The sequence below is a fragment of the Electrona antarctica genome (genome assembly GCF_951216825.1).
Source record: "Electrona antarctica genome assembly, contig: scaffold_215, whole genome shotgun sequence".
In the NCBI taxonomy this organism is placed as follows: Eukaryota; Metazoa; Chordata; class Actinopteri; order Myctophiformes; family Myctophidae; genus Electrona; species Electrona antarctica.
Genome location: NW_027638702.1, coordinates 216,676 through 240,509, shown reverse-complemented (window position 1 = coordinate 240,509; position 23,834 = coordinate 216,676). Strand labels below are relative to the sequence as shown.

The window sequence follows — 23,834 nt, the reverse complement described above, 5'->3', positions numbered from 1 at the left end:
AGAGGGGAAAGATACAGACTCTCAACACGCACGCACGCACGCACGCACGCACGCACGCACGCACGCACGCACGCACGCACGCACGCACACACACACACACACACTTAGGTATGCGGTCTAGCCTAACTTGGACTCAGGGGGGTGGTGGATGGCTCTGCCTTGCATAGTCCCCAGACTAGTGAATGTTTCTACTCACTGGTAACTTAATTTTGTTTTTTAAATATCTGGATGTATTGTAATCTTTGATTAAACAGTGGACGCCACTTGGTGGCCAAATAAACTGATCATAAATCTCATAATGTTGAAACAGTTTTAGAAGCCACTTTTATAGGCCATGCAATAGAGCATACTTTTTGCCTTTTTTAAATCTCTTCCATTCTAACCCAATACACACACAATACGCTCACAGATCTGCTATTTTCAAAATATTTGTATTCGTTTGAAAACTTGAAAATGGGACATTCTGCATAGTGAGTACTTTATACTTTTGGTACTTTAACTACATTTTGATGCCAATACTTTTGTACTTTAACTTAAGTACATTTTGAATTCTGGACTTTAAATACTTGTACCAGAGTAGTTCTACATTGCAGTATTGACACTTTTACTTAAGTAAAACAATTGAGTACTTTTTCCACCACTGCTGAGAGTCTCTTCTGGGCCTGGCTAGTGTTTTATTATGAGTCTCTCCAGTTGGTGATTACATTTGTTCTGCTCCTGAGAAGCCTGCCTCTTTTTGAGGCTTTGAGGAAGTTATTCTGCATTTTGTTGCTTTAGTTTAGTTGTCTTCTTGAAGCTTTTTTTTGCTATAGCTCTACCAGCTTTCTTTCTTTAATTATCAAGGTCTAACTGAAACCCACACAGAAAAGGGATTCATGACCTAGCGGTCCAGGCAACAGTCTTGTCAAAACTTGACTATTGTAACTCCCTCCTCACTGGCCTACCGGCATGTGCACTTAAGCCTCTCCAACTGATCCAAAATGCCGCAGCTCGCTTGGTCTTCAACCAGCCAAAATTCTCACATGTCTCCCCCCTGCTCCGCTCCCTGCACTGGCTCCCGGTCGCTGCCCGCACAGAATACAAAACTCTGATGCTGGCATTCAAAGCAACCAAAGGCATGGCTCCCCCATATCTTGCAAGCATGATTGAACCCTACAAACCCTCCCGCGCACTCAGATCAGCCAACGCAGGAAAGCTGGAAGTACCCTCACTAAAAACGCCTTCTGGCCCCAAAACTGTGGAATGCACTTCCCATTGCAATCAGAACTGCAGCATCACTGACAATCTTCCGCCGTAGTCTGAAAACCCACCTTTTCAGACTCCATCATGGCCCATATCACTTACCCTACCCCCTTAGACAGCACTTTTTAGACTTAGATAGCATTTGAAACAGACTTATAGCATGTCATGTAAACAGCACAATAATTGCATTGTATGTAGTCATAGCACTTCATAGTACATATATGTATAGCATAGTATAGTATATATGTATAGTTTATATGTATAGTGTCATTATATATAGATATGTTCTAGTTACGTTCTTAGCTTACGCATGTTTCATGATAAATGCATTTTATATATGTGATGTATTCCCATGCTTTTTTGTTCTTGCTTAATGTAAATCGCTCTGGATTAAGAGTGTCTGCTAAATGCCTAAATTGTAAATTGTAATTGTCTAGGCTGGACCTGACAGCGACCTGACAGTGTAGGGACTCGTGGGTTCGAGTCCCTACCCTGACGAGCTTTTCTGTATGGCCAAATCCTCATGGACATGCAAACATATCAGTGCTGCGTTTGTGAGATGGATATACGCTGCTATGATCTGTATATAGTTCTTCTATTTATAGTGACTCATAGGAATAGACTATATGTGACAACCAGGTATAGTCTGGTGACCACCGGAGAGACGGGTGACAGCCGCAATGTAGACGGCACCCGGGTGAGCAGTATGGGTTTAGCGCCCCAGCCTGGGTCCTCCGTGAGGAGGAATAGAAGCCCAACAAACCCTCGGTGAGGCCTTTAGGAGGGCCACTCTGCAACATTCATCTTATGAAAAATGCTAGATATTTGTTTTTCAAGCTCCCGAGCCTTGAAAAGGATCGAGCCAAACCCAACGCAAGGAGCACCGTTGTTTGCACTTCCAACACTCGCACAACGTTGATTCCCTTCCCCTATTCGCCTATATACTATAGGGCAGCATTACGACACCCGCGGCCTAGCTAGCTCAGACATAGCCAAAGACATTTTATATATGGCTTGCAGCTTCCTTTCTAAAATGTATTATTCATGGCTTGCCTTGTATAGTCATGTGAAATTCATACATACATACAAGCTTCTGGGTGTTTTGAAATGAACCTGGGCAGCTATTTCTCTGTAGAACCTTAACCTTCTCTGTAGAACCTTAACCTTCTCTGTAGAACCTTAACCATTAACCTGGGCAGCTATTTCTCTGTTATGTAGAATGTGTAAGGATTCCTTACTGCTTGTTCCTTGTGCTGTTTCATTCACAAGATGTGAAAGAAAGCATATTTCTACCTTAGGCTACATTTGGCCACACTGGCATTTGAACCAAAGACAATTTTATTGGACTGTAAATAGATTAGCATTGCAGTGTTTGTGTGTGTGTGTGTGTGTGTGTGTGTGTGTGTGTGTGTGTGTGTGTGTGTGTGTGTGTGTGTGTGTGTGTGTGTGTGTGTGTGTGTGTGTGTGTGTGTGTGTGTGTGTGTGTGTGTGTGTGTGTGTGTGTGTGTGTGCGTGCGTGCATGCGCAGCTCCAGGGGTCTTGACCGAGTCTGAATTGTTTTTATTTTGTTCACAGTAGTGTTGATTTTGTCGAAAAATGTTCGTCGACTACCTTTTTTCACTGATGGAACCCAGTGTAAAATCAGGCATCACGGCATTACATCAAGGCCCGCCAAAATACATTCTAGTCGACAAAATCAACTGTAGATTGAAATGATATTTAGTTGACTATAACTAGACTAACACTAAAACATTTCAGATGACTGATGAATGGATACATTTCAAACGAAAGCAATACAAAAACTGCTACTTTGTGGATGAAACCACGATAAAGCACTAAGACACGGTCCACCATTTCCAATTCATCCGAAAAAACGAATTAAAAATGTACTGTCAAAGTCCCCACAAAAGTTCACAGCACACATGAGTGACTCACTTTCTGCTACACTGCAACAAAAGAGCGTTGATATTGCACTACTCTACTACACAAAAGGCCTCTACATCAAAGAGGTCAAATTGTTATAATGCAACGCGTGTGACTTTGTTATGATCCAAAGGCATGATACAGTGTTATGAAGTCAGCCCTACGGTATTATTTTTTAATATTTTCAAATATGGCCCCCTGAATTTGAAAACATTTTGATCACCCCTGCTCTAGCCAAAAGAATATAAATAAATTAACATGCCGTATATATTGTTTTGATTTTTGTCTCTTTTTGTCTCCCGACAGATTTGACCAGAGTAGGCTATATGTTTTCAGGACCATATATACAGTATATATATCTCTGCTGTTGGGAAGAAACCACTTACTGTAACTCCAATATTTTGGAGTTTTCAGAAAATGTAAAAATCTAGGGAATTAAGAAAACCTTATATTTTGAAAACAAAGCAATACTGCCTCATCAAAGTTTCTGTTGTGACTGTGACTTCATATATATTGTCAATACATTACTTGCAATAGAGGGAGAGAGGTGGTGGAGTTAGCTGTTTTAGCAGACAGTTTGAGACAGTTTGATGTATAAAATGTATGTTTCTCTCCATGTTTCTCCACAGAGCTCTTTAACAGACCGCCGCAGTCGCCCAAGACCCTGTCGCCCAAGAGCCACCAGCCCCTGGCCCCGCTGCAGCCCACCCAGAGCTGTTACCCCCTGCAGCCCCTGGCGGGCGACGGAGAGCACCCGCAGAGCCCGCGCCCCGTCGCCTACGCCACTCTGTGGGCGAGCCTCGGAGGAGGAGGAGCCAGTGACGGGGGAGAAGGAGGAGGAGGCGTTGGCGGCGGTCTGGTCCATCTGTTGGCGGGAGGCCACAGCCCTCTGCCCTCGCCGCGCTGCTCTGCCCTCAGCCTGAGGTTCAGCTCCGACCCCGATGTGGCGCCGTCGCCGCCCTGCAACCAGCCCTACATGCTGTACGTCTACTATACCTGTCCTGTCCTGTCCTGTCCTGTCCTGTCCTGTCCTGTCCTGTCCTGTCCTGTCCTGTCCTGTCCTGTCCTGTCCTGTCCTGTCCTGTCCTGTCCTGTCCTGTCCTGTCCTGTCCTGTCCTGTCCTGTCCTGTCCTGTCCTGTCCTGTATCTTCTCTATTTGCCTGTATGACTGTTATCAGCCTGCAATGACATGGCTATGTCTAACTAAGTGCATTTTAACAGCGGGCGAGCATCGGCGACTCTGGGCGATAGAAAGCTCCTAGTGGGTGTTCCTGCTGTCATTACCTATATGTCCTCGTATAGGTGGTATGGAGGGTAAACAAAGCAACACATGACATTTCATCGGTATATCGTCCGCTGTCGCTGGACGATGTCGTCCAAAAGATGTTTTTGGGCGCCCACTTTTCGACCATCGGCTGTTCGCCTGCTATCGCCAGATTCGTCTGGCTGTCGCCCGCTGTTAAAACGCACTGTAATAGTGTCGTGACCCTGCCTATATGTTTATGGTTATGTCTGAGTCAGAGTGAGTGATGTGGTCCACCAGCCGGCCCTCCCATAAGCCAATTTAATGTGTGTGTGTGTGTGTGTGTGTGTGTGTGTGTGTGTGTGTGTGTGTGTGTGTGTGTGTGTGTGTGTGTGTGTGCGTGTGTGTGTGCGTGTGCGTGTGCGTGTGCGTGTGTGTGTGTGTGTGTATGCGACTGTGCGCACTTGTGTGTGTGTGTGTGTGTGTGTGTGCGTGCATGCATGCGCAGCTCCAGGGGTCTTGACCGGGCAGAGGGGTCAGAGGTCACAGCCCCTCCCTCCATCCCTCTCCTCACCCGACACATCCAGGCCCTGAAGAGGAAGGTCAGGAAGTTTGAGGAGCACTTTGAACTGGAGATGAACTACAAGGTAAGAAAGACTGTCATTGGCCAGCCAAGTCTATGGACTTGGACTATGGACTATGGACTTGTTTAGGGTAAATTGTGATGTAATTCATGCCCGCCATATGAACTGTTTAGGGCAGTAAACGTAAGACGTCATCTGGCTGATATAAATACTGTCCTTGCTGCGCCCCTCACTTCACTGCACGAGTGTGATTTGAATACATTAATAACTAGAGATCACATGCAAAAATATGTCATAATGTAATGTTATATTATATTATATATAAATTGAATAAGATGTTGATGTTGTAGAAGCGAGCCACTTGAAACCTATGGAGGCCTAGATTCGGTGGAAATAGCCATTCTACAAGCTCGCAACACAATGTGGTGCGTTGAGAGAACTTGTTAATAAGGCTATTTTCAGCAATGACACTGAGTGAAGAGGGGCAAAAAAGGAGCCCTGGGGAACAATTCATGTCTGGAAATACCACTGTCTCCCTCTCAGCTTTTCTACTGTCTGTCTCTCCTACACTGTCTCCCTCTCAGCTTTCCTGTCTGTCTCTCCTACACTGTCTCCCTCTCAGCTTTCCTGTCTGTCTCTCCTACACTGTCTCCCTCTCAGCTTTCCTGTCTGTCTCTCCTACACTGTCTCCCTCTCAGCTTTCCTGTCTGTCTCTCCTACACTGTCTCCCTCTCAGCTTTCCTACTGTCTGTCTCTCCTACACTGTCTGTCTCTCAGCTTACCTGTCTGTCTCTCCTACACTGTCTCCCTCTCAGCTTTCCTACTGTCTGTCTCTCCTACACTGTCTCCCTCTCAGCTTTCCTACTGTCTGTCTCTCCTACACTGTCTCCCTCTCAGCTTTCCTGTCTGTCTCTCCTACACTGTCTCCCTCTCAGCTTTCCTACTGTCTGTCTCTCCTACACTGTCTCCCTCTCAGCTTTCCTACTGTCTGTCTCTCCTACACTGTCTCCCTCTCAGCTTTCCTGTCTGTCTCTCCTACACTGTCTCCCTCTAAGCTTTTCTACTGTCTTTCTATCCTATACACTGTCTCCCTCTCAACTGTCCTACTGTCTGTCTCTCCTACACTGTCTCCCTCTCAGCTTCCCTACTGTCTGTCTCTCCTACTTTGTATCCTACACTGTCTCCCTCTCAGCTGTCCTACTGTCTGTCTCTCCTATACACTGTCTCCCTCTCAGCTTTCCTACTGTCTGTCTCTCCTACACTGTCTCCATCTCAGCTGTCCTACTGTCTGTCTCTCCTACACTGTCTCCCTCTCAGCTGTCCTACTGTCTGTCTCTCCTACACTGTCTCCCTCTCAGCTGTCCTACTGTCTGTCTCTCTTACACATGCATGTCTTATTGTCTGTCTCTGTCGCTGTTTCTATCTGTCTTCCCTATGTCTACTTCTTACTTTCCTATGTCTCCAAACGAAAGGGGATTAAGGACAGAACTGTCACTGCCAACTATCAATTTGTTTTATAATGTACTATAGTAATAGAATCTAACCTGAAGGGGTTAATGTATGTTTTGTAATAATAATCAAAGTAACTAGTAACTCAAGTTTTCAAATGAATGTAGTGGAGTAAAAGTACAATATTTGCCTCTGAGATGCAGTGGAGTAGAAGTAAAAGTATTGGAAATTGCCAAGTAAAGTACAAATACCTCAAAATTGTACTTAAGTAGCCTACAAGTAAATGTACTTAGTTACTGTAATGTAAAGACATGCTGTCAGTTTGAATCTTGCTCAGCCTCCATAGGAATTATTGAATGTGCTGCTGTCTCCCCCTTGTGGTCAGAAAACAGACCTATATGGGCACACTCACTGGGGGGGTTACAATGGATGAATAGAGGCAGGTGACAGCCAGGGCCTGTATAAAAAAAACCATATATGTACTGTATATTCTATGACCCTCACCCCCACTCTCTCTCTCTCTCTCTCTCTCTCTCTCTCTCTCTCTCTCTTTCAGCCGTCCTACAATGACAAGAGTGCCAACCCAGAGATTATTAGAGCCATGACTGAACTGGCCAAGGCGCGCAAACAGCTCAAAGGTAAAAGCATAGCAGAAAACATGTTCAATATCACAGTATATACTTGTTCAGTTCCTTACCCTAAAACACGCCTGAAATAAGAATTAACACATAGGACCTATGTCATAGGTGGATGGATGGTAGACAGATAGAGAGTGCATTTATATAGTGCCTTTACCCATGTGTTTTACAATGACATTGACATTACATTCACCCATTCACAATTCACAATCACACACACATTCCTAAACCGATGGCGAAAGAAAAAAAACATGCAAGGCGCCAAACTGCTCGTCGGGAGCAACTAAGATAGATTGATAGCTCGATAGAGACTTAAAGAGAATGCTACATTCTCCTTTCCTTTCTAGCTAATCATGAATGGCCCTACTGTGCTCTCCCTTTTCCCAGAGCTGAAACTGAGACAGTCCATATTTGAGTTGAAGGACCAGGAGGCAGGTGATGCCACAGGACAGCAACACACTGACGTCTGCAGGTAACAACAAACAACAGCAGGGCTGACAACTTTTCACAAAACATTCGAGTGATGTTATTTGTGGCGTATGCTGTGATATCTGTTGATATAAAAGAAAACCATGTATGAATGAATGGACCACTTTCATAATCTTCTTATTTGGTCCTCAATCATAAAATACCACATTTTTTCCTACTCAGTCTTTGTCTCATAGGAGGGAGGCAGTTCAGAAAGGCAGGTTTACTTTTAAACAAGACTTTAAAAATATATATTTTTAGATTTGTATTATCGTGAGCACGATGGCTTCCATTATCGCAATGCAACTTTTCAGGAATAGAAATCCTGCAGCTTCTATTAGCATGGATTCCCCATTGATGATGTCACTGGTGGACAGGTTTCTGCCCACAGCCCTCCTATGACTCAGCTATGAGACACAGACCGAGTAGAAAATAATTTTGGCATTTTATCATGAACATTAGTGAGGGAGGACCCAATTATATGAAGGTAGGTTGAAAATTGGTGAAGTGGTCCTTTACAGATGCTAAACTGCTAAATTGCACTGGGTGCAATTTCAGGAATTAAATAAAAAAAATAATGAATGGATTATATTGACCCTTTGAGGTTAATTCAATGAGTGCAGTCATTAAGTGGGCTGTAGTATTTACATTGTTAGATCTTGAAATGAAATTAAAAGCCAAAGGACAAAAGATCTGTCACCACTAGAAGCTGTAATCAATTTCTGCCATTTTGTCCACTTGAGGGCGACACACACCATATCTATCTGCCACTCTCGGTGAACAAATCCATAAAATTCCACACATAATATTATATAATTTAATGGTTGTGAAGCATGTATTTGATGTGTAGAATGGCCATACGGTATGGTATCTGATCTGATCTCATCTTCATTTATTTATTATTCCCTTCGGTTCTTCTTGTGATATTCATAATAATATTAACTGTTTGAGAGAACACTGCTGTGCGAAATGCACGGACAAAGGGCGGCGCCCTCCAATGACACGTGATCCTGTTCAGCCAATAAACGAAGCCCAGGCGACTACTTGCTTTTCCCCCATCATGCAAAGCGATAGTGACTAAGAAACTAATTGCATACTTGAACGTATTATTTTGTATCTGTAGCGCTTCGTAGTAGTATTTAAACACAGAATTCGATGTGTTATTTTATTTACTCTCAGTAGAGTGTCCGTGTTATTATTATCATTATTTTTTAATTTTGTGTAGAACGTGACCGAAGGTGTTGTGTCATTACATTGGTCGGGTTCCAGTTGCGCTTCTCTTTAGTACACTCTTGTTTCTCTTCAGATCGCATAAATCTTTCGCCTTTTACTAAAGATTTCCGTGGAGAGGAGCATTATGAGTATCAACAAATTTTTTGATGCCCTGCCTCACGGCGGGGCTTCCTCATCTGTGCAAAGAAAGCAATTGATATTATTTATATCGGTTTATAACTACTGAAAACCATGCAGACACAGCTGTGTGTCTTGAAATTCTATATTGGGATCAAGGCGATCCGTGAAGACCGTAAATAATACATGAACTGATACATATATTTAGAACAAAAGAACAGAACAAACACAAATAAACAGGACAATTCGAACAACATCAACCAGGGCCCAGGGGGGAGAACACAACAAAAGATAAGAACAACTACACAACAATACACATGCGTTCATGAATAATTTCGTCATCTGTTACTGTACGATACTGATGGTGATAGTTGAGAAATGGTTGAGAAGCCCCCTCCCCATGTTACTTCTGTCTGGGTGGCACATCGGCAGTGAAATGTGGAACAGCGCCACAGCGCATTGACACCCACGTTGTGGCCAGAAATGTTTCCGTCTAGCTATCCCAATGCAGCAGGTCCTGTCAACGTCGTATGGACGTCATATGGACGTCTTTCTTGCAATGGACTGAGTCTGCAGGTCGTATCTGAGTTTGACTGTCAGGTCGTCTCGACGACGTTGTATGGACGTCGTATGGACGTCTGGCTGGGACGGCGACCTGGACGTACGTTTTGGGGTTAGCGTTTACAGAGAGGTCTGTTTGACGTCGTATGGACGTTGTATGGACGTCCCGTTGGTTATGTGCTCAGGACGTCGTATATGGACGTTTTGGGGTCGGTGTTTACAGAGAGGTCTGTTTGACGTCGTATGGACGTTGTATGGACGTCCCGTTGGTTATGCGCTCATGTCGTCGTATATGTACGTTTTGGGGAGAGAGGTCTGTTTGACGTCGTATGGACGTTGTATGGACGTCCTGTTGGTTACGTGCTCATTGAGGCAGAGCTCTGTTGAAGAGATGTCATGTCAGTAATTGTAGATTTTTGTTTTTATTGAAAATTAAAGTTTGTGATGCCAAAAATCAGACACAGCTAGCCGGTGACATAACCTAGGCCTGAAAAGTTAAATCAATGATTATTTATGATACACTGACTGAAAGTGAGGACTGGTGGGATTTGAACATGGAACCTCTGAGTGTTATTAGTCCACTACCATGCCCACACAATCATGTCACGGACTGGAGAGCTAACATTTCAGCAGACAAAAGCAGCAAAAACGTTATAAACTTGACAGCACAGAGGGAATTCACATACAGCTAACCTAAGTGTAGAAGAACATAGATCATGATACAATGATTGTATATATGACTCGATGACAACTATGTTGATCTGAGAGCGTCGTGAGAGTTGGCAGCTGTCGTTTTAGTCATATAGAAATTGAATTAATGAATGAATGATTAATATTTATGATGAATCATGAATGACTGGAGTCATGTTGAAACTACTTACACACTGAAACTCATCCTGCAGGTACGGTGCTAGCCAGCAGGGGGCGCCTGAGCTACAGCAACATACTCCCACTCTGGAGGAAACGGTGGACTCGCTGTTCAAAAGACTGAGAGAGAAGAGACAGGCTCTGGCCATGCCTGAGAACGTCAAGGTAGGCGTGTCTGTCTGTCTGTCTGTCTGTCTGTCTGTCTGTCTGTCTGTCTGTCTGTCTGTCTGTCTGTCTGTCTGTCTGTCTGTCTGTCTGTCTGTCTGTCTGTCTGTCTGTCTGTCTGTCTGTGTGGACCCTGTTGTATCGTCCACAAAGTAACAGTTTTTGTATTGACTTGTGCTTTCGTTTGAAACGTACCCATTCTGCATACTGTGAAAATCAATCAGTGTGTGTGTGTGTGTGTGTGTGTGTGTGTGTGTGTGTGTGTGTGTGTGTGTGTGTGTGTGTGTGTGTGTGTGTGTGTGTGTGTGTGTGTGTGCGCGTGTGTGCGTACGTGTGTACGTGTAGGAGATGACCCAGGCTCAGATGGTGGTGGAAAAGATGATCCTTCAGAAGTGTCTGCTGTACTTTGAGAGCGTGCACGGCCGAGCAGTAAGCACTCTCTCTCTCTCTCTCTCTCTCTCTCTCTCTCTGCACAAGCCTAAGGGGCTGAGCTCAGGGGCCGCCCCAAGCCAGAGCCTTTGTAATTTGTAATCTGTTATTTAGCATCTTTCTTGTTCATAGTCCAGTTTTTGGTGTACAGGTGACCACCGGAAATCAGAGAGCGGTGACCACCGTGACGTCATGTTGTCGTTTTCGGTGGTCACCTCTTCACCGAAAACTGGACTATGAATATACACTAGGCCTTATGCCAATAGCAGAGACCCAAAAGTCCTACTGAGATCTGAAGTAATAGTTATTGCTTCAGCCTAAACATTCACTTTGCAGATGTTACAAGAAAGCCACCATCATGATAGCTTTTACATTTATCATCAAAATAAAAAATAATCTAAACTAGCTATACTGTATGTATAGCTAGTTTAGATTATTTTTTTATTTTTGCCCTGATGTGGTTTGTTTTAATAGACAAGCTCTCTCTTTCTCTCTCTCTCTCTCTCTCTCTCTCTCTCTCTCTCTCTCTCTCTCCTCTCTCAGGGTTCTAAGCAGCCTGACAGCCTGGTCAAGTCTCTGTATGACAGATACCAGATGATCAAACGCCTGCTGTGTGCCAGCCCTACTTTTACCATCATAGTAAGGCACACGCACACACGCACGCACGCACGCACGCACGCACGCACGCACGCACGCACGCACGCACGCACGCACGAACGCACGCACGCCACACAGACAATATTCCTTGATATGAAGTATGACTTTCTTGTTCTAACATGGTAGGAGGAAGAGGAGGGGTCTGACGACGACTACGCTGTGAGTTATGAAGCTGTCCCGCCCCCTCAGAGAGTGACGCGGCCAGCGACCAATGAGGAGGACAGCGACCACGACGGTGATCCCGCCTTTGTGTCCCCGATAGACGAAGTGAAGGCTGTCCGTCAACAGCAGGCGTTCAACATGGCCAATCTGCACGAGGCATCAAGGTACGATGTCTGTCAGTCAGTCAGTCAGTCAGTCAGTCTTTCACGTTGTCAGAGTACTAGTTCAGTACTACCTAGTACTCCTAGTACTCCTAGTAATCCTAGTAATCCTAATACTTGGAGGCCAGTCTATGACAACAGTATTTAATATCAATATGGGTGTGTGAAGTAAGGGCCGCATCACTCCTAGTTTATACAAACATTGTTTGTTTAAAGTGCCCTAAACAAACATTAAAAGTCCATATACTTGGCTGTACTCTCTTTGCTCTAAACCAGTGGTCCCCAAACTTTATTGGCCGTGCACCCCCTGTACCTCCTGACCTAGCTGACGCACCCCCTGTACCTCCTGACCTAGCTGACGCACCCCCTGTACCTCCTGACCTAGCTGACGCACCCCCTGTACCTCCTGACCTAGCTGACGCACCCCCTGTACCTCCTGACCTAGCTGACGCACCCCCCAGCGCTAAGTCTCGTTGTATTTGGCCGAAAACTATACATTTTTAAAATATGATTATGGCAAATAATCACAGAATGTCACTGCACTGAGAGACATGCACCTGCTGTATACTCCCACAGCTGCTCTATACATCTCCTTACAACAGTGGTTTACTGGATTTTGCCGGTTGTGCTAAATAACACCATAAAACCACCATTACCCTTTTCATGTCACGCACCCCCTAGAAGGCGTTCGCGCACCACAAGGGGTGCACGCACCACAAGGGGTGCACGCACCACAAGGGGTGCACGCACCACAAGGGGTCCTCGCACCACAGCTTGGGAACCCCTGTGGCAGCAGAAGACTGAGACCGGCGCTAATGGTCGCTTCTTCTATACTTCAAACAAGCATTACAGCCGTTGTACAATATGTGTCCCCCAGGTCTGAACTCCTGCAGTGTCTGAGGGAGACGCGCTCGGAGAAGAAGAGAAGCCGCAAAGTTCTGAGGGAGTTTGAGGAGGAGTTTCAGCGTCAGACTGGGAGGTGAGGAGGAGAGATGCACTGCTTCCCAGAGCCATGCAGTTTATACCCATTGAGAACTGAGGCCAATTCTATACATTTATATTCTATTCTAATTACACAGGGTCATCTTAAAATCGTCTCACATAAGAGTTGTGGTCCAAAAATAAACAAACTGTCCCGGTGATATTGTCGGGGAGGTGGCTCTGTATCGTTTATCTTGTCAGACTGTATCAAATGTGGGTACATTTCTCGCAGTCAGTTGATTCTTCATAGTGAAACAAACACAGTGAAATAAAAATGGCAGATCTCTACAATAGTCTAGTAGCCAGCCCATAGAGCCCCATTGTGAACCCGGACATGTTGAGTACACCAAGGTTTTATGTTATAAATGTTGAGTATGGGTCCCCAGCATGTAGAAACTGCCGGATGCTAACTTGCATATGTTGAGCAATTTTCATAATTGGCATAATATGTGACCATACCATTAACAACCTATATGCTTTATGTAGCATGTGATGTGTCAAACTAGGGGGCATTAGCATTAGTTTAGCAAAAAAAACACTCATTGGGCTTAATGCCCAATGAGTATTTTTTTACAAAATTAATGTTTGAAATAGATTCAGCATCATGAAAACCCCCTAGTTTGACACATCACATGCTAGATAAAGCATGATGAAAATTTGAATATTTTGCCTTCTATAGGTTGTTATTATTATTATGAAAATTGCTCAACATATGCAAGTTAGCATCCGGCAGTTTCTACATGCTGGGGACCCATACTCAACATTTCTAACATAAAACGTTGGTGTACTCAACATGTCCGGGTTCACTTTTTGGCTACTAGACTACAAGCTCATAGAAGCTACGAGCTTCTTGCATATCTGCTAGGTATAAAATAATGCTTTTTATCTACATTCTAAAATGACAAAGTCCACACTGCACAACGTTAATGTACAGTATAATAATATTAAGTTAAATGTGTCCTTCATTTTGTCCCACAGGATCTGTCAGAAAGAAGACCGTTCTCCCATGGCAGCAGAATACCAGGAATACAAGCATCTTAAGGCCAAGCTCCGCCTCCTGGAAGTCCTCCTCACCAAACAGGAAGTGACAAAATCCTCGCCAAACAGGAAGTGACCCCCCATTCTTGCTCCTATAAATCGTAAGCTTATATTTTACAGAGAGGAGAAAGAAAGTGTATATAAAACCTTGTGCCCTAAAGTGTAAAGTGTACACTCTACCAGACGAGGGCTAATTTAAAACGTTTAAAGACTTCTGTGATGTTTTTGAGTGGTGCAACCACTCCTATGTGGAGCTATGTGTGTCCCTGGCTGGCTGGCTGGCTGGCTGGGTCCGAGCATAGCGTTTGGGGTTTTTTCTTTTTTTGTATAGTTCCACTGTCACATTGTTGTGGATAGTTGGAATCTACACACTCACAGGTTGTATTATTTCGGCGGGTTGGCCAACATCTAAAAGTCGCATCACACATTTTGACGTGATGGGCACCACTGTCCCACTGTTGTGGTGGACATTTCTTGTCAAAATTCCATTTTTGCAAAATGAGCGAACAATAATACACATGAAGAGATAGCCCTAGAATGGCCATAACAGGTCTGTAACTCTGAGAGTGTACATTGCAAATAGAACATTTGAGAACCACTAGTACTATAGTTTGACTCCTAAATCTGGTGACTCGACATTCAGTAACTGGGTCTTATGATAAAAACATTATAATGGTGTGTTAAAAAGAAAATCTAAACATTTGCCACAGACAAAACCAAGTCTTTGCTACGGACACATTTTGTCCGCGTACGGACAAAGGCACACCCAAACGAGGCACTAGCGAGGGAGTGCCCGTGCCGAGCACTCTGACTCACGTCGACTGACATGAGTCAGAGGAGCCTGTCGCGTCGAACGAACGTCTGATGCTTGGTCAGACGTTGTCCAACTCGTCACCGTAGTACCTGTGTGTGAGTAGCCTATGCGTTGTTTGAATATCCACGAATCACCTTTGTTTCGGCTCCATTTTCATATTGTAACAGAAAAATAATCTGTCACACGTACGGGATGAGGACATGAGGTCACACGGGATGAGGACATGAGGTCACACGGGATGAGGACATGAGGTCAGGGGAATACTGTTGAGTTCAACTAAAAAAACTAAACCCTGAATCTATACAGCAGCATGTGATGAAAGTATTGTCATTGTTCAGAACCAACCGACATTCCTAGAACTCCAAGTATATTTGACACTGTCCTTCACATTGAGCACAAGTACACTTCTATACTTTTATTTTTATTTTTCATAATTCTTATCCCACGATTTCTTTTTTTCTTTTTTTTCACACAGTGTCAATTATTGTCTAGTGTAATCCTGGGCTCTACACTCCCTCTGCTAACCTGGGGAGAGCAACGGACTGACCTCATGCTTCCTTCTATGCATGAGGGGGGAGTTTCCCTGGTTGGAAGCGAACACGTTATTCCGACCAGTTCCTTTCCCCCTCCATCAGGTGCCCCGGCTGGCCAGGGGGAGTCAGTTTAGAGATCAGGATTACTGCATGTTCTTTGTGAGGGTACCTACCCTAGGGGACACGGGGAGAACATGCAAACTCCACACAGAAAGGCCCTTTTGCCAACTCCACTTATATGGGCGCTGATGACGCGGAGGAGAGAACACGCCCACAGCGTCCCCAGCGGGAAGCTGTGAGGCGACACTTCTATACTTGACAGAGAGAAGAAAAAGACACAATTTAATCTCCTGCCCTAACATGAATACTTTAATATGCATACTTCTGCCCTTGCATTCATTCCACCTTGACATAAGACCAAAACCAATCAGACCAGAGAAAATACATTCCATGAAGAATTAATTTCTTGAATGTGTGTATACTCAAACTTTACATTCAGAATCTCTAAAACGATTTGTTGGCAGGTCTCAGCGGTCCAAAACGTCCTAATACACATTGATTCTCCCTAGTCATAGACATAATGTATACATAGATGCCGCATTGGCCACTGGATTGTACATCAGCGTTGCTTGCTGCTATATCGGCATGCCAACACCTGCAAGAAAACGTACCTATTTCTTTCTCCCCGTGTTTCTATCCATGTTAGATCATGTTAGATTAGATTTAGCATGAAAGCCCAACCATGCTGTCTGATAACATAAAGGTCTGACATTCGTAATAAGCGAGTTATGATGATTTCAATAGTGGAGAGACCTCCTGTCTCAATAGACACATATATATTATATATGCCACTATGCCAGGTGTGTCTGCTTCAATCAGCCGTCACCCATCTCACAATTATCATGACATAGTATGTAACTTTGCCCTGTGTTTGTTTGTGAACATATACACTAAAAGCTATATATATATATAAAATGAGACAAAAAGGGGACTCCTGCACATTAAAAGAAACCCGTGGGAGGTACAAGTCTATAGTTGCACAGTCAGGGAACAAAGATGGACAACTTACTGCATCATCAACCTTTTTTTGTAGCACCTGACGAAGCTCACGGCGAAACGCGTCGTGCTAATAAATAAGCTGATGATGCAGTAAGTTGTCCGTCTTAATTTGTTCCCAGAGTGTGCAGTCCCTTCCTTGGAAGGTTTATTTCTCTTTTTTGTTTGTTTTGTTATTTTAACACAGGGAAAAGTGACATAATATATCCTTTAAGACCTTCCCCCTGTCCCTCTCTCTGACATATAGTTTACTACTGTACCCTTCTACTCTGGGTTTCTTTCTTGAAGTCAGTGCTGTTTGGAACAACATTTCAGATGTCAACACTTGTACATTATTCCGGCATGATGCAGAAGATGTGGACCAAAAAAAGGAACCGTTTTATACCCGATTAGGATTTAGGTGTGTGTGTATATGTGTGCCGCCGATCGGACAACGAAATGCACTTTATCTCAATCACTGTGTCCTGCAGGGGAAAGCACAATATAGTCTTTATAAACAACTTCCTTCTCAAAAGGCATCGGGAGAATGTACTTCAATGTTAAAGTTGTTGTAGGATAATATAACAACCGCGTGTCTAGTTCAGAGCGTCCGGTTTCTACTCCTCTCGACGGGGTCCAGAATATCTGGTCTCTACATCTGAAGATGGTCGAGTCTCTTCTCCTTCTTTAATTTAGTAGCCATAAAAATAAATTGTTATCCCTTTTTCCTCCCAATGTACTTTGTTATGCCAATTAACAGAGTGTACTGTACACAGAGCTTTGAACCAACTAAGACCAACAAGGCCTTGCTGAGAACATAGGAGGCCTTTGTTATGTTTCACCAGCTTCAATTGAAACGGGCCACCACCCTCAGGGGGGCCTCCGAGCTCCAACTGACCGTCAGGCGTCAGTCCGCCACCCCGCCACCCTTGGCCCTCTCTCTCTCTCTCGCTCATTTGCTGCGTCACTCTCTCCCACGCCGTTAAGTTACAACCTATTTCCTGTTAATAACCTGGGTAAAAGGTGCGGCATTGGGAGGTAAAGGGGAGACACTTGTGAAGGGACGATAGCACGAGGAGAGGTGTTGTTGCTGCGTAAATGCGTGCAATATTATACAGTCAAAACTATTTGTATCAATATGCCTGTATCAACTCAATATGCCTGTATAAAGAGAATCATTATGTCATAGGTATATATGGGGGCCTCATATTTGGTCTTGAAACGGGCCTCCAGATTCCTAAGGCCGCCCCTGGTCGGGAACCAACCATCCCTCCCAACCAATCACGTCATCTGGTTACGGTTTCATCACTTATAGCACTCCGGGCCGTTTGCGTCAGTGCAATATACTGTAATATAATGTATTTAAAAAAGGAGCTGTTTCCTAAGACGATTCTATTTGGGACACAGATGCAATGTACCAATTGTATTGTGTTTTATTACAGGGGGAAAGAAGAAACAACATGAAGCATTTAATAGACAAAAAGAGACATTATATTTACGTCATCTTAAGATATACTACATACATACATGGCACTTTATGTTGAAGAAGAAGGAAATTATTTTTAGCCATTACGCTGTAAGATATACTACATGGCACTTTATTTATGTTGAAGAAGAAGGACATTCTTTTTAGCCATTACGTTGACTTGTGCAATTGCATCTTTATGTTTTATTTTTGTATTCCATGTAAAGGTTCCATGTAAAGTTCTACTATTGTCCCTGACACCCTCACTGCCACAATTGGTCATATTTGTTGCATTCATTCATCATCATGGTGTCCCATTAGGTCTAAATTAGAACCTGATTTGATGATGCATGGAATCCAGCACTGTATTTTCAATGATATCAGTTCTCAAGCATGAAGCGAATGTGCATGTTTCCACGTTGTTCCAAAGGAAAGTCAGTTTGTTGTGTTACTTATACAAGCTGTTATGTTTTGCCTTGAAGTACTTGTTTTGGGAAACCTTGTCCAGGAATTGTCTTTGTACCCCAGAGGTAAAGACTATACCATGTTGTGTGTGAGAATGTCAGCATTTGTGACGTGGTGAATGAACAGCAACTTACAGGGCTGTTAAACAAAAAGGAAGGAAAAACAAAGGACCTTTCATGTTCATGCACTTAGCTTGCGTCACTGCATTGGTGATGCAGGGAATGTTTTCTCCAAACGGTGAAAACAGTGAAAACGTAAAACTCTTAACCACTTTCCTGAACCAGCTATCAGACCATGCAGTGCTGTGGCAGTTTGAGAGTAGAAAACAGTTACTCTTCGTGGCCTACAGACAACATGCAATTTGCTCACAGCATATCAATTTAGCAAGTGTGCATAAATGAGAGCTCATTAAAAGGCTCCTGTTCTCCAATCCTAACATGTTTGCAGTGGTGGAAAGTAACTAAGTACTATTGCTGAAGTACTTAAGTACAATTTTGAGGTATTTGTACTTTACTTGAGTATTTCCAATTTCCAGTACTTTTACTTTTACTCCACTACATCTCGGACTACTTTGGCGATTTAAATTTTCATTAGAAAACATACATTAACCACTTGAACCCTATACATTTCGGCCATTTGAAAATAGCCGATCTACAAGCTCTCAATGCGTTGCGTTGCGACGCATTGAGAGCTTGTAGATTGGCTATTTTCAATAGGTTTTCTACACATTTTGAACTTGTGAAATGGGACATTCTGCAATATGAATACTTTTACTTTTAGTACTTTAAGTACATTTTGATGCCGATACTTTTGTACTTTTACTCAAGTACATTTTCAATGCCGTACTTTTCCTTTTAACGAAGTAGTTCTAAATTGCAGTATTGGTATTTTTACTTAAGTAAAACAATTGAGTACTTTTTCCACCACTGCATGTTTGTCATTTTAGTTTTTGTTTCTGCTGTAAAAAGTGAAGCAGGCCAAAGTCTTAACTTGAAAATCTATGTGAAAATGTGTGCAAATATATAATTCAATTTGTAAATACTGTAAAAAAAAAATGTGTTTTTTTTGTTTGCACTGTGACTAATATAATTTAAATGTTATTTTACACGGCAGAAAAAAAACCATTCAAATGTTGTAATGTAATCCAAAGTATGGTCTACCGTGGACCAGTGATGGTAATAACCTAATTGTGGAACTTTCTTTCTAAACATTCACCAAAGGGTAAGTCTTGATAGGCTTCCTATTCTTCAACCTTTTTTTATGGACTGTATACACTGACACCACGCTAGACAGGAACGCCCAAAAACACACTGACACCACGCTAGACAGGAACGCCCAAAAACACACTGACACCACGCTAGACAGGAACGCCCAAAAACACACTGACACCACGCTAGACAGGAACGCCCAAAAACACACTGACACCACGCTAGACAGGAACGCCCAAAAACACACTGACACCACGCTAGACAGGAACGCCCAAAAACACACTGACACCACGCTAGACAGGAACGCCCAAAAACACACTGACACCACGCTAGACAGGAACACCCAAAAACGTCACATCTGGTTTTAGCCTGGGGTAAGAATTTCCTATGGCTGCCAATGCAACTTGGTCCAATCCTTAATCACATACGGACAAACATCTATGCCGATGCTATCTAACTTGCGGAGGTATAGCGTGCCTTGTCCACGGGCAACAGATCTTTCAACGTATGGCATTGCAAATACGTTTGATAATCGCTATACTCTGCTCAATATTGTTTTGAAAATGCCGCAAATTGCATTGCAGTGAACGAGCGCAAATCACAACTTCCCCCGGTTGTGGGCGGAGTCACAGTTTGAGGCGCCGTGGTGTCAGTGTATACAAGGAGATTTTGTGTTCTTTCTACTGACCAAAAAAACAAAACAACATGCATTTTTGAAAACAAAGTCAGTGTAACTGCTGACAGTGTATTGAAGTGGATTCATGAATGAATCCAACAATCTTTGTTGCAACTACAACTGTCCTTTAAAGATGGAGTGCTGTGATTTTTTCCCCCACCCTAAAACATGATTATCAGGTATTATTATTATTATTAAGGAGGAAGATTGTTTTTTTTCAAAAAAAAAGTGTACAGTATTTGTTAAAATGCCATTTTTATGTGGACACGCCCACCAGTTAATTAAGTATGCCTGGTTTGCCTGGTGGGCGGTGATCCACCTGAACCGAAGCCACACCCACAGCTGTGGTTGTATGATAAAGGGGGAGGGGTTAGGGGAGGGGGATGACATTGTGATGTCACTATATCACAGTTTTGACTGTCAAGGTTTCAGCCTCCAGGAAGAAACCCTAAATACAAAGGGGAAGACATCATTGCACATAACAACCACACCAAGGGGTCTTATGAAGTACCGTCACCTCATAAACACATGAAAAACTGGAAAAAGAATATACAAAAATCACGGCACTCCATCTTTAAGATTAGGAGTGAAGTCATGCTTGTGGTCCTCCACCTTGAGCTGTCGAATGTTTGGTTTCAGAGCACGCCTCGTTGGGTTCGACGTCTCTATTGTGTTGATTTTGCCTGAGAGAATTACAGTCTTCAAATATTGCATTCCCTGACAGTGTCTTCTCGCATCGTGCAATTCTCTTTCCTTCTGTAATTTTGTAAACACAAAAGTTGAAAATAAATATTTTTGCTAACTTACGTCTCCATCGTGTTTACTGTTTATTATATGTTGTATTAACAAAAGGAAATCTTTTAGTATATGAGTAAGGAAAATGAAACATTCAATCAACAATACAGACAAAAGGCCTGGGCCATGGCTCAATGGTCCAGGCACCTTGGCTGGTAACCCAGTCTGGCAGTGTGCCGTGGGTTCGACTCCCGATCCAGACGGCCTTTACTGCATGTCATCCCCCTCATCCTCCCCATTTCCTGTCAGCCTACTGTCTGTCCCTCCATAAAAAATATAAAATAAAGGCGAAAACCACAAAAAAAAACAATACAGACAAAAAGGAAGGAAACAAAAGAATGAAATCACACCGCTGCCACTTTGACGGCACTGTGGCGGTTGCTCAGGAGGTAGAGTGACCGTTTGGGAAGAAGACGGTTCCTGGTTCGAACTCCGACTCCTCTTGTGTCCTTGAGCAAGACACTGAACCCCTAATTATTGAGCGTCGCAGTCCCGCCCCCTTTCAGAACGACGAATGAATTTCCCATTCATTTTTCCCATAGACGTTTCAGAAAGTATTTATTTAAAGACCTTTATGCCTCGGACAAGATAAGGCCAACTCGACTCCTGACAAATCATGACAATAAACGCAATTATTTGGGCCGAACAAATCATTTGAAAGAGGAAAACCTCTAACTTTCTAATTAAAGCATAAAAAAAAAAAATTGTCCACACTAATTATCCATAATGTATAAATGATGGATAAGGGGGTCAGGACAACGAGGCCTTTTCGTGGAGGGGTCAGAATAAAATTTGGACTTAAACTGTTATTCGTCTGTAGTACTATTATTGTCACGGGCCGAGCTTAAGACCTTTAAATAAATACTTTCTGAAAAATTAAGTTGTTGATAGTGGTTGATAAGGAGGGAGGAGTGGTTGATAAGGAGGGAGGAGTGGTTGATAAGGAGGGAGGAGTTGTTGATAAGGAGGGAGGAGTGGTTGATAAGGAGGGAGGAGTGGTTGATAAGGAGGGAGGAAAGGAGGGAGGAGTTGTTGATAAGGAGGGAGGAGTGGTTGATAAAGAGGGAGGAGTTGTTGATAATGAGGGAGGAGTGGTTGATAAGGAGGGAGGAGTTGTTGATAATGAGGGAGGAGTGGTTAAGGTCAAGCGGAAGGAGGTCTCTTCTCCCGAAACTGCGTTGTATAAATACAACTTCCCTTCAGATCCGCAGAACGCAGCAAATGAGGCTGGAACCCAGGCTACATTTTCTGACCAATATGCAGAAAACATAATGGTTATTGTCTTGGAACTGACATCTACTAGTACAACCACTTAAAATGTGCTAGTAATATACAGTAGGCCTATTAGTAATATTAGTTTAGATGACCTGGGGCTCCCAGGGCTCTATACTTGGTCCACTCCTTTTTCCCCTCTACACCAAATCTCCTTGAAATCTGATCCACAAGCTCACCTTTTCCCCTCAATCCTTTAGCTGTAGATAAGATTGCTGCTACATATCTTAGATTGGATATCTTTTGCTGAATGTTCGCCCCAGAATGAGGACACTATAGGGTTAATAAGACATTTCCACAGTATATGCCTGCAAAAGCAAGCAAGGGAACCCTGCACCTGCTGCAGCATGAAACATTCCAATGCGAATGCAGACGCATGGAGAAAAACTGTGCATACGTGCGTAAAGGTATTTCATAACATCAAACCTGCATTGAACCGACCTTAACCCAGTTAGACCTACCATCGATTCTAAATCCTGACAGTTCTGTGAAAAACCAGTTGTGTTAAAAAAGTTTCATGTCAAGGACCCCAAAAAAGATATGTAATTGGCCACCGACCCCCATCTGAAAATATGTTGTTCCAGGGCCAGGCAGGGACCCCCTCAGAAGCAAAGATTTGAGTTAAAAACGTTCACTCTGAAAGTTTATCAAACACAGGATAAGATCTGCTATTTTTCAATAGCTAAAGTATAACATAATGCTTAAAACACCAAAAGGGGTTCCCGCCCAGAATGGGTTAAGATTGGATTTTTATGAAACAAACACTTTGCAGATAGAAAGAGCATCATTCAAGCTTTTCGTACAGCTGCAATGTTAGTGAGTTTGACATAATTTAATACAATTAGATAGGACTTTGTCTGTTTGGATGTACGTATAGGCGGTCAATGGCAAATTGCGGCTAGTTTCCACCCTGCCATTAACTTGTGGAAAGATGACCGCCGTGTGCATAATGGTCTATTGTATTCTGAGTATTCTGAACATTTTGAGCATCTCAGGAAATCTGTCGCACAAACAGTTTAGAAGATAGAGCCATGTTTGAAGTAGCCGTCTGGTGTGGTCATTTCCGGGTATTTTTCACAGTTCCTAAGTTGTTTGCAGCGGTCATATTAGCCAAGAACAGTTGAGATATTCTCTGCTAAATGAAGTGCATACATATCTTAGCCAGGTCCTGGAGTACAGAGGGAAATGGTAGCATTTCCTCCAAGTTCCTGGATATGAAGTCTGGTTTAGGACTTGGCCACAGCATGCCCAAAAAGTGTGAATTTACTAGGTTCTGTTGGTAGACTTTTTTAATTGGTTCATCAGACAATATTCATAGGCTTACTACTGGGGCGGCAGTGGCCTAGGGGTAGAGTGGCCGGTAGAGTGGACTGATGGTGAACTGCAAGGTTCCTAGTTTGATACTGGGCTCCCCCAGAGTTGGTGTCGAAGTGTCTTTGAGCAAGACTCTGAACCCCTAATTACTCCCGATGTGCAGGTTGGCAGGCCCGAATATTAACCCATTCTGGGCGGGAACCCCTTTTGGTGTTAGCATTATGTTATGCTTTAGCTATTGAAAAATAGTAGACCTACAAGCGCGTGGCGCGCCACTCGGTGGCGCGCTATGAGCTTGTAGATCTGCTATTTTTTGTAAGTTCCAGGGCCTGCAGCTTG

At 43.3% G+C, this 23,834-nt stretch overlaps 1 protein-coding gene across 1 annotated transcript; it reads left to right on the top strand.

Annotated features, from left to right (window-relative positions):
* Window positions 1-3,794: 3,794 nt before the first annotated feature.
* On the top strand, window positions 3,795-13,994 carry LOC306917819 (protein FAM13C-like; the record flags this gene model as incomplete). Its single annotated transcript, XM_079530722.1, has 10 exons — window positions 3,795-4,146; window positions 4,917-5,055; window positions 6,998-7,079; window positions 7,467-7,551; window positions 10,361-10,490; window positions 10,836-10,919; window positions 11,463-11,558; window positions 11,703-11,902; window positions 12,777-12,878; window positions 13,859-13,994. Coding segments are annotated over 10 exons (1,406 nt in total), but the record flags the coding sequence as incomplete, so codon positions are not given.
* Window positions 13,995-23,834: the final 9,840 nt, after the last annotated feature.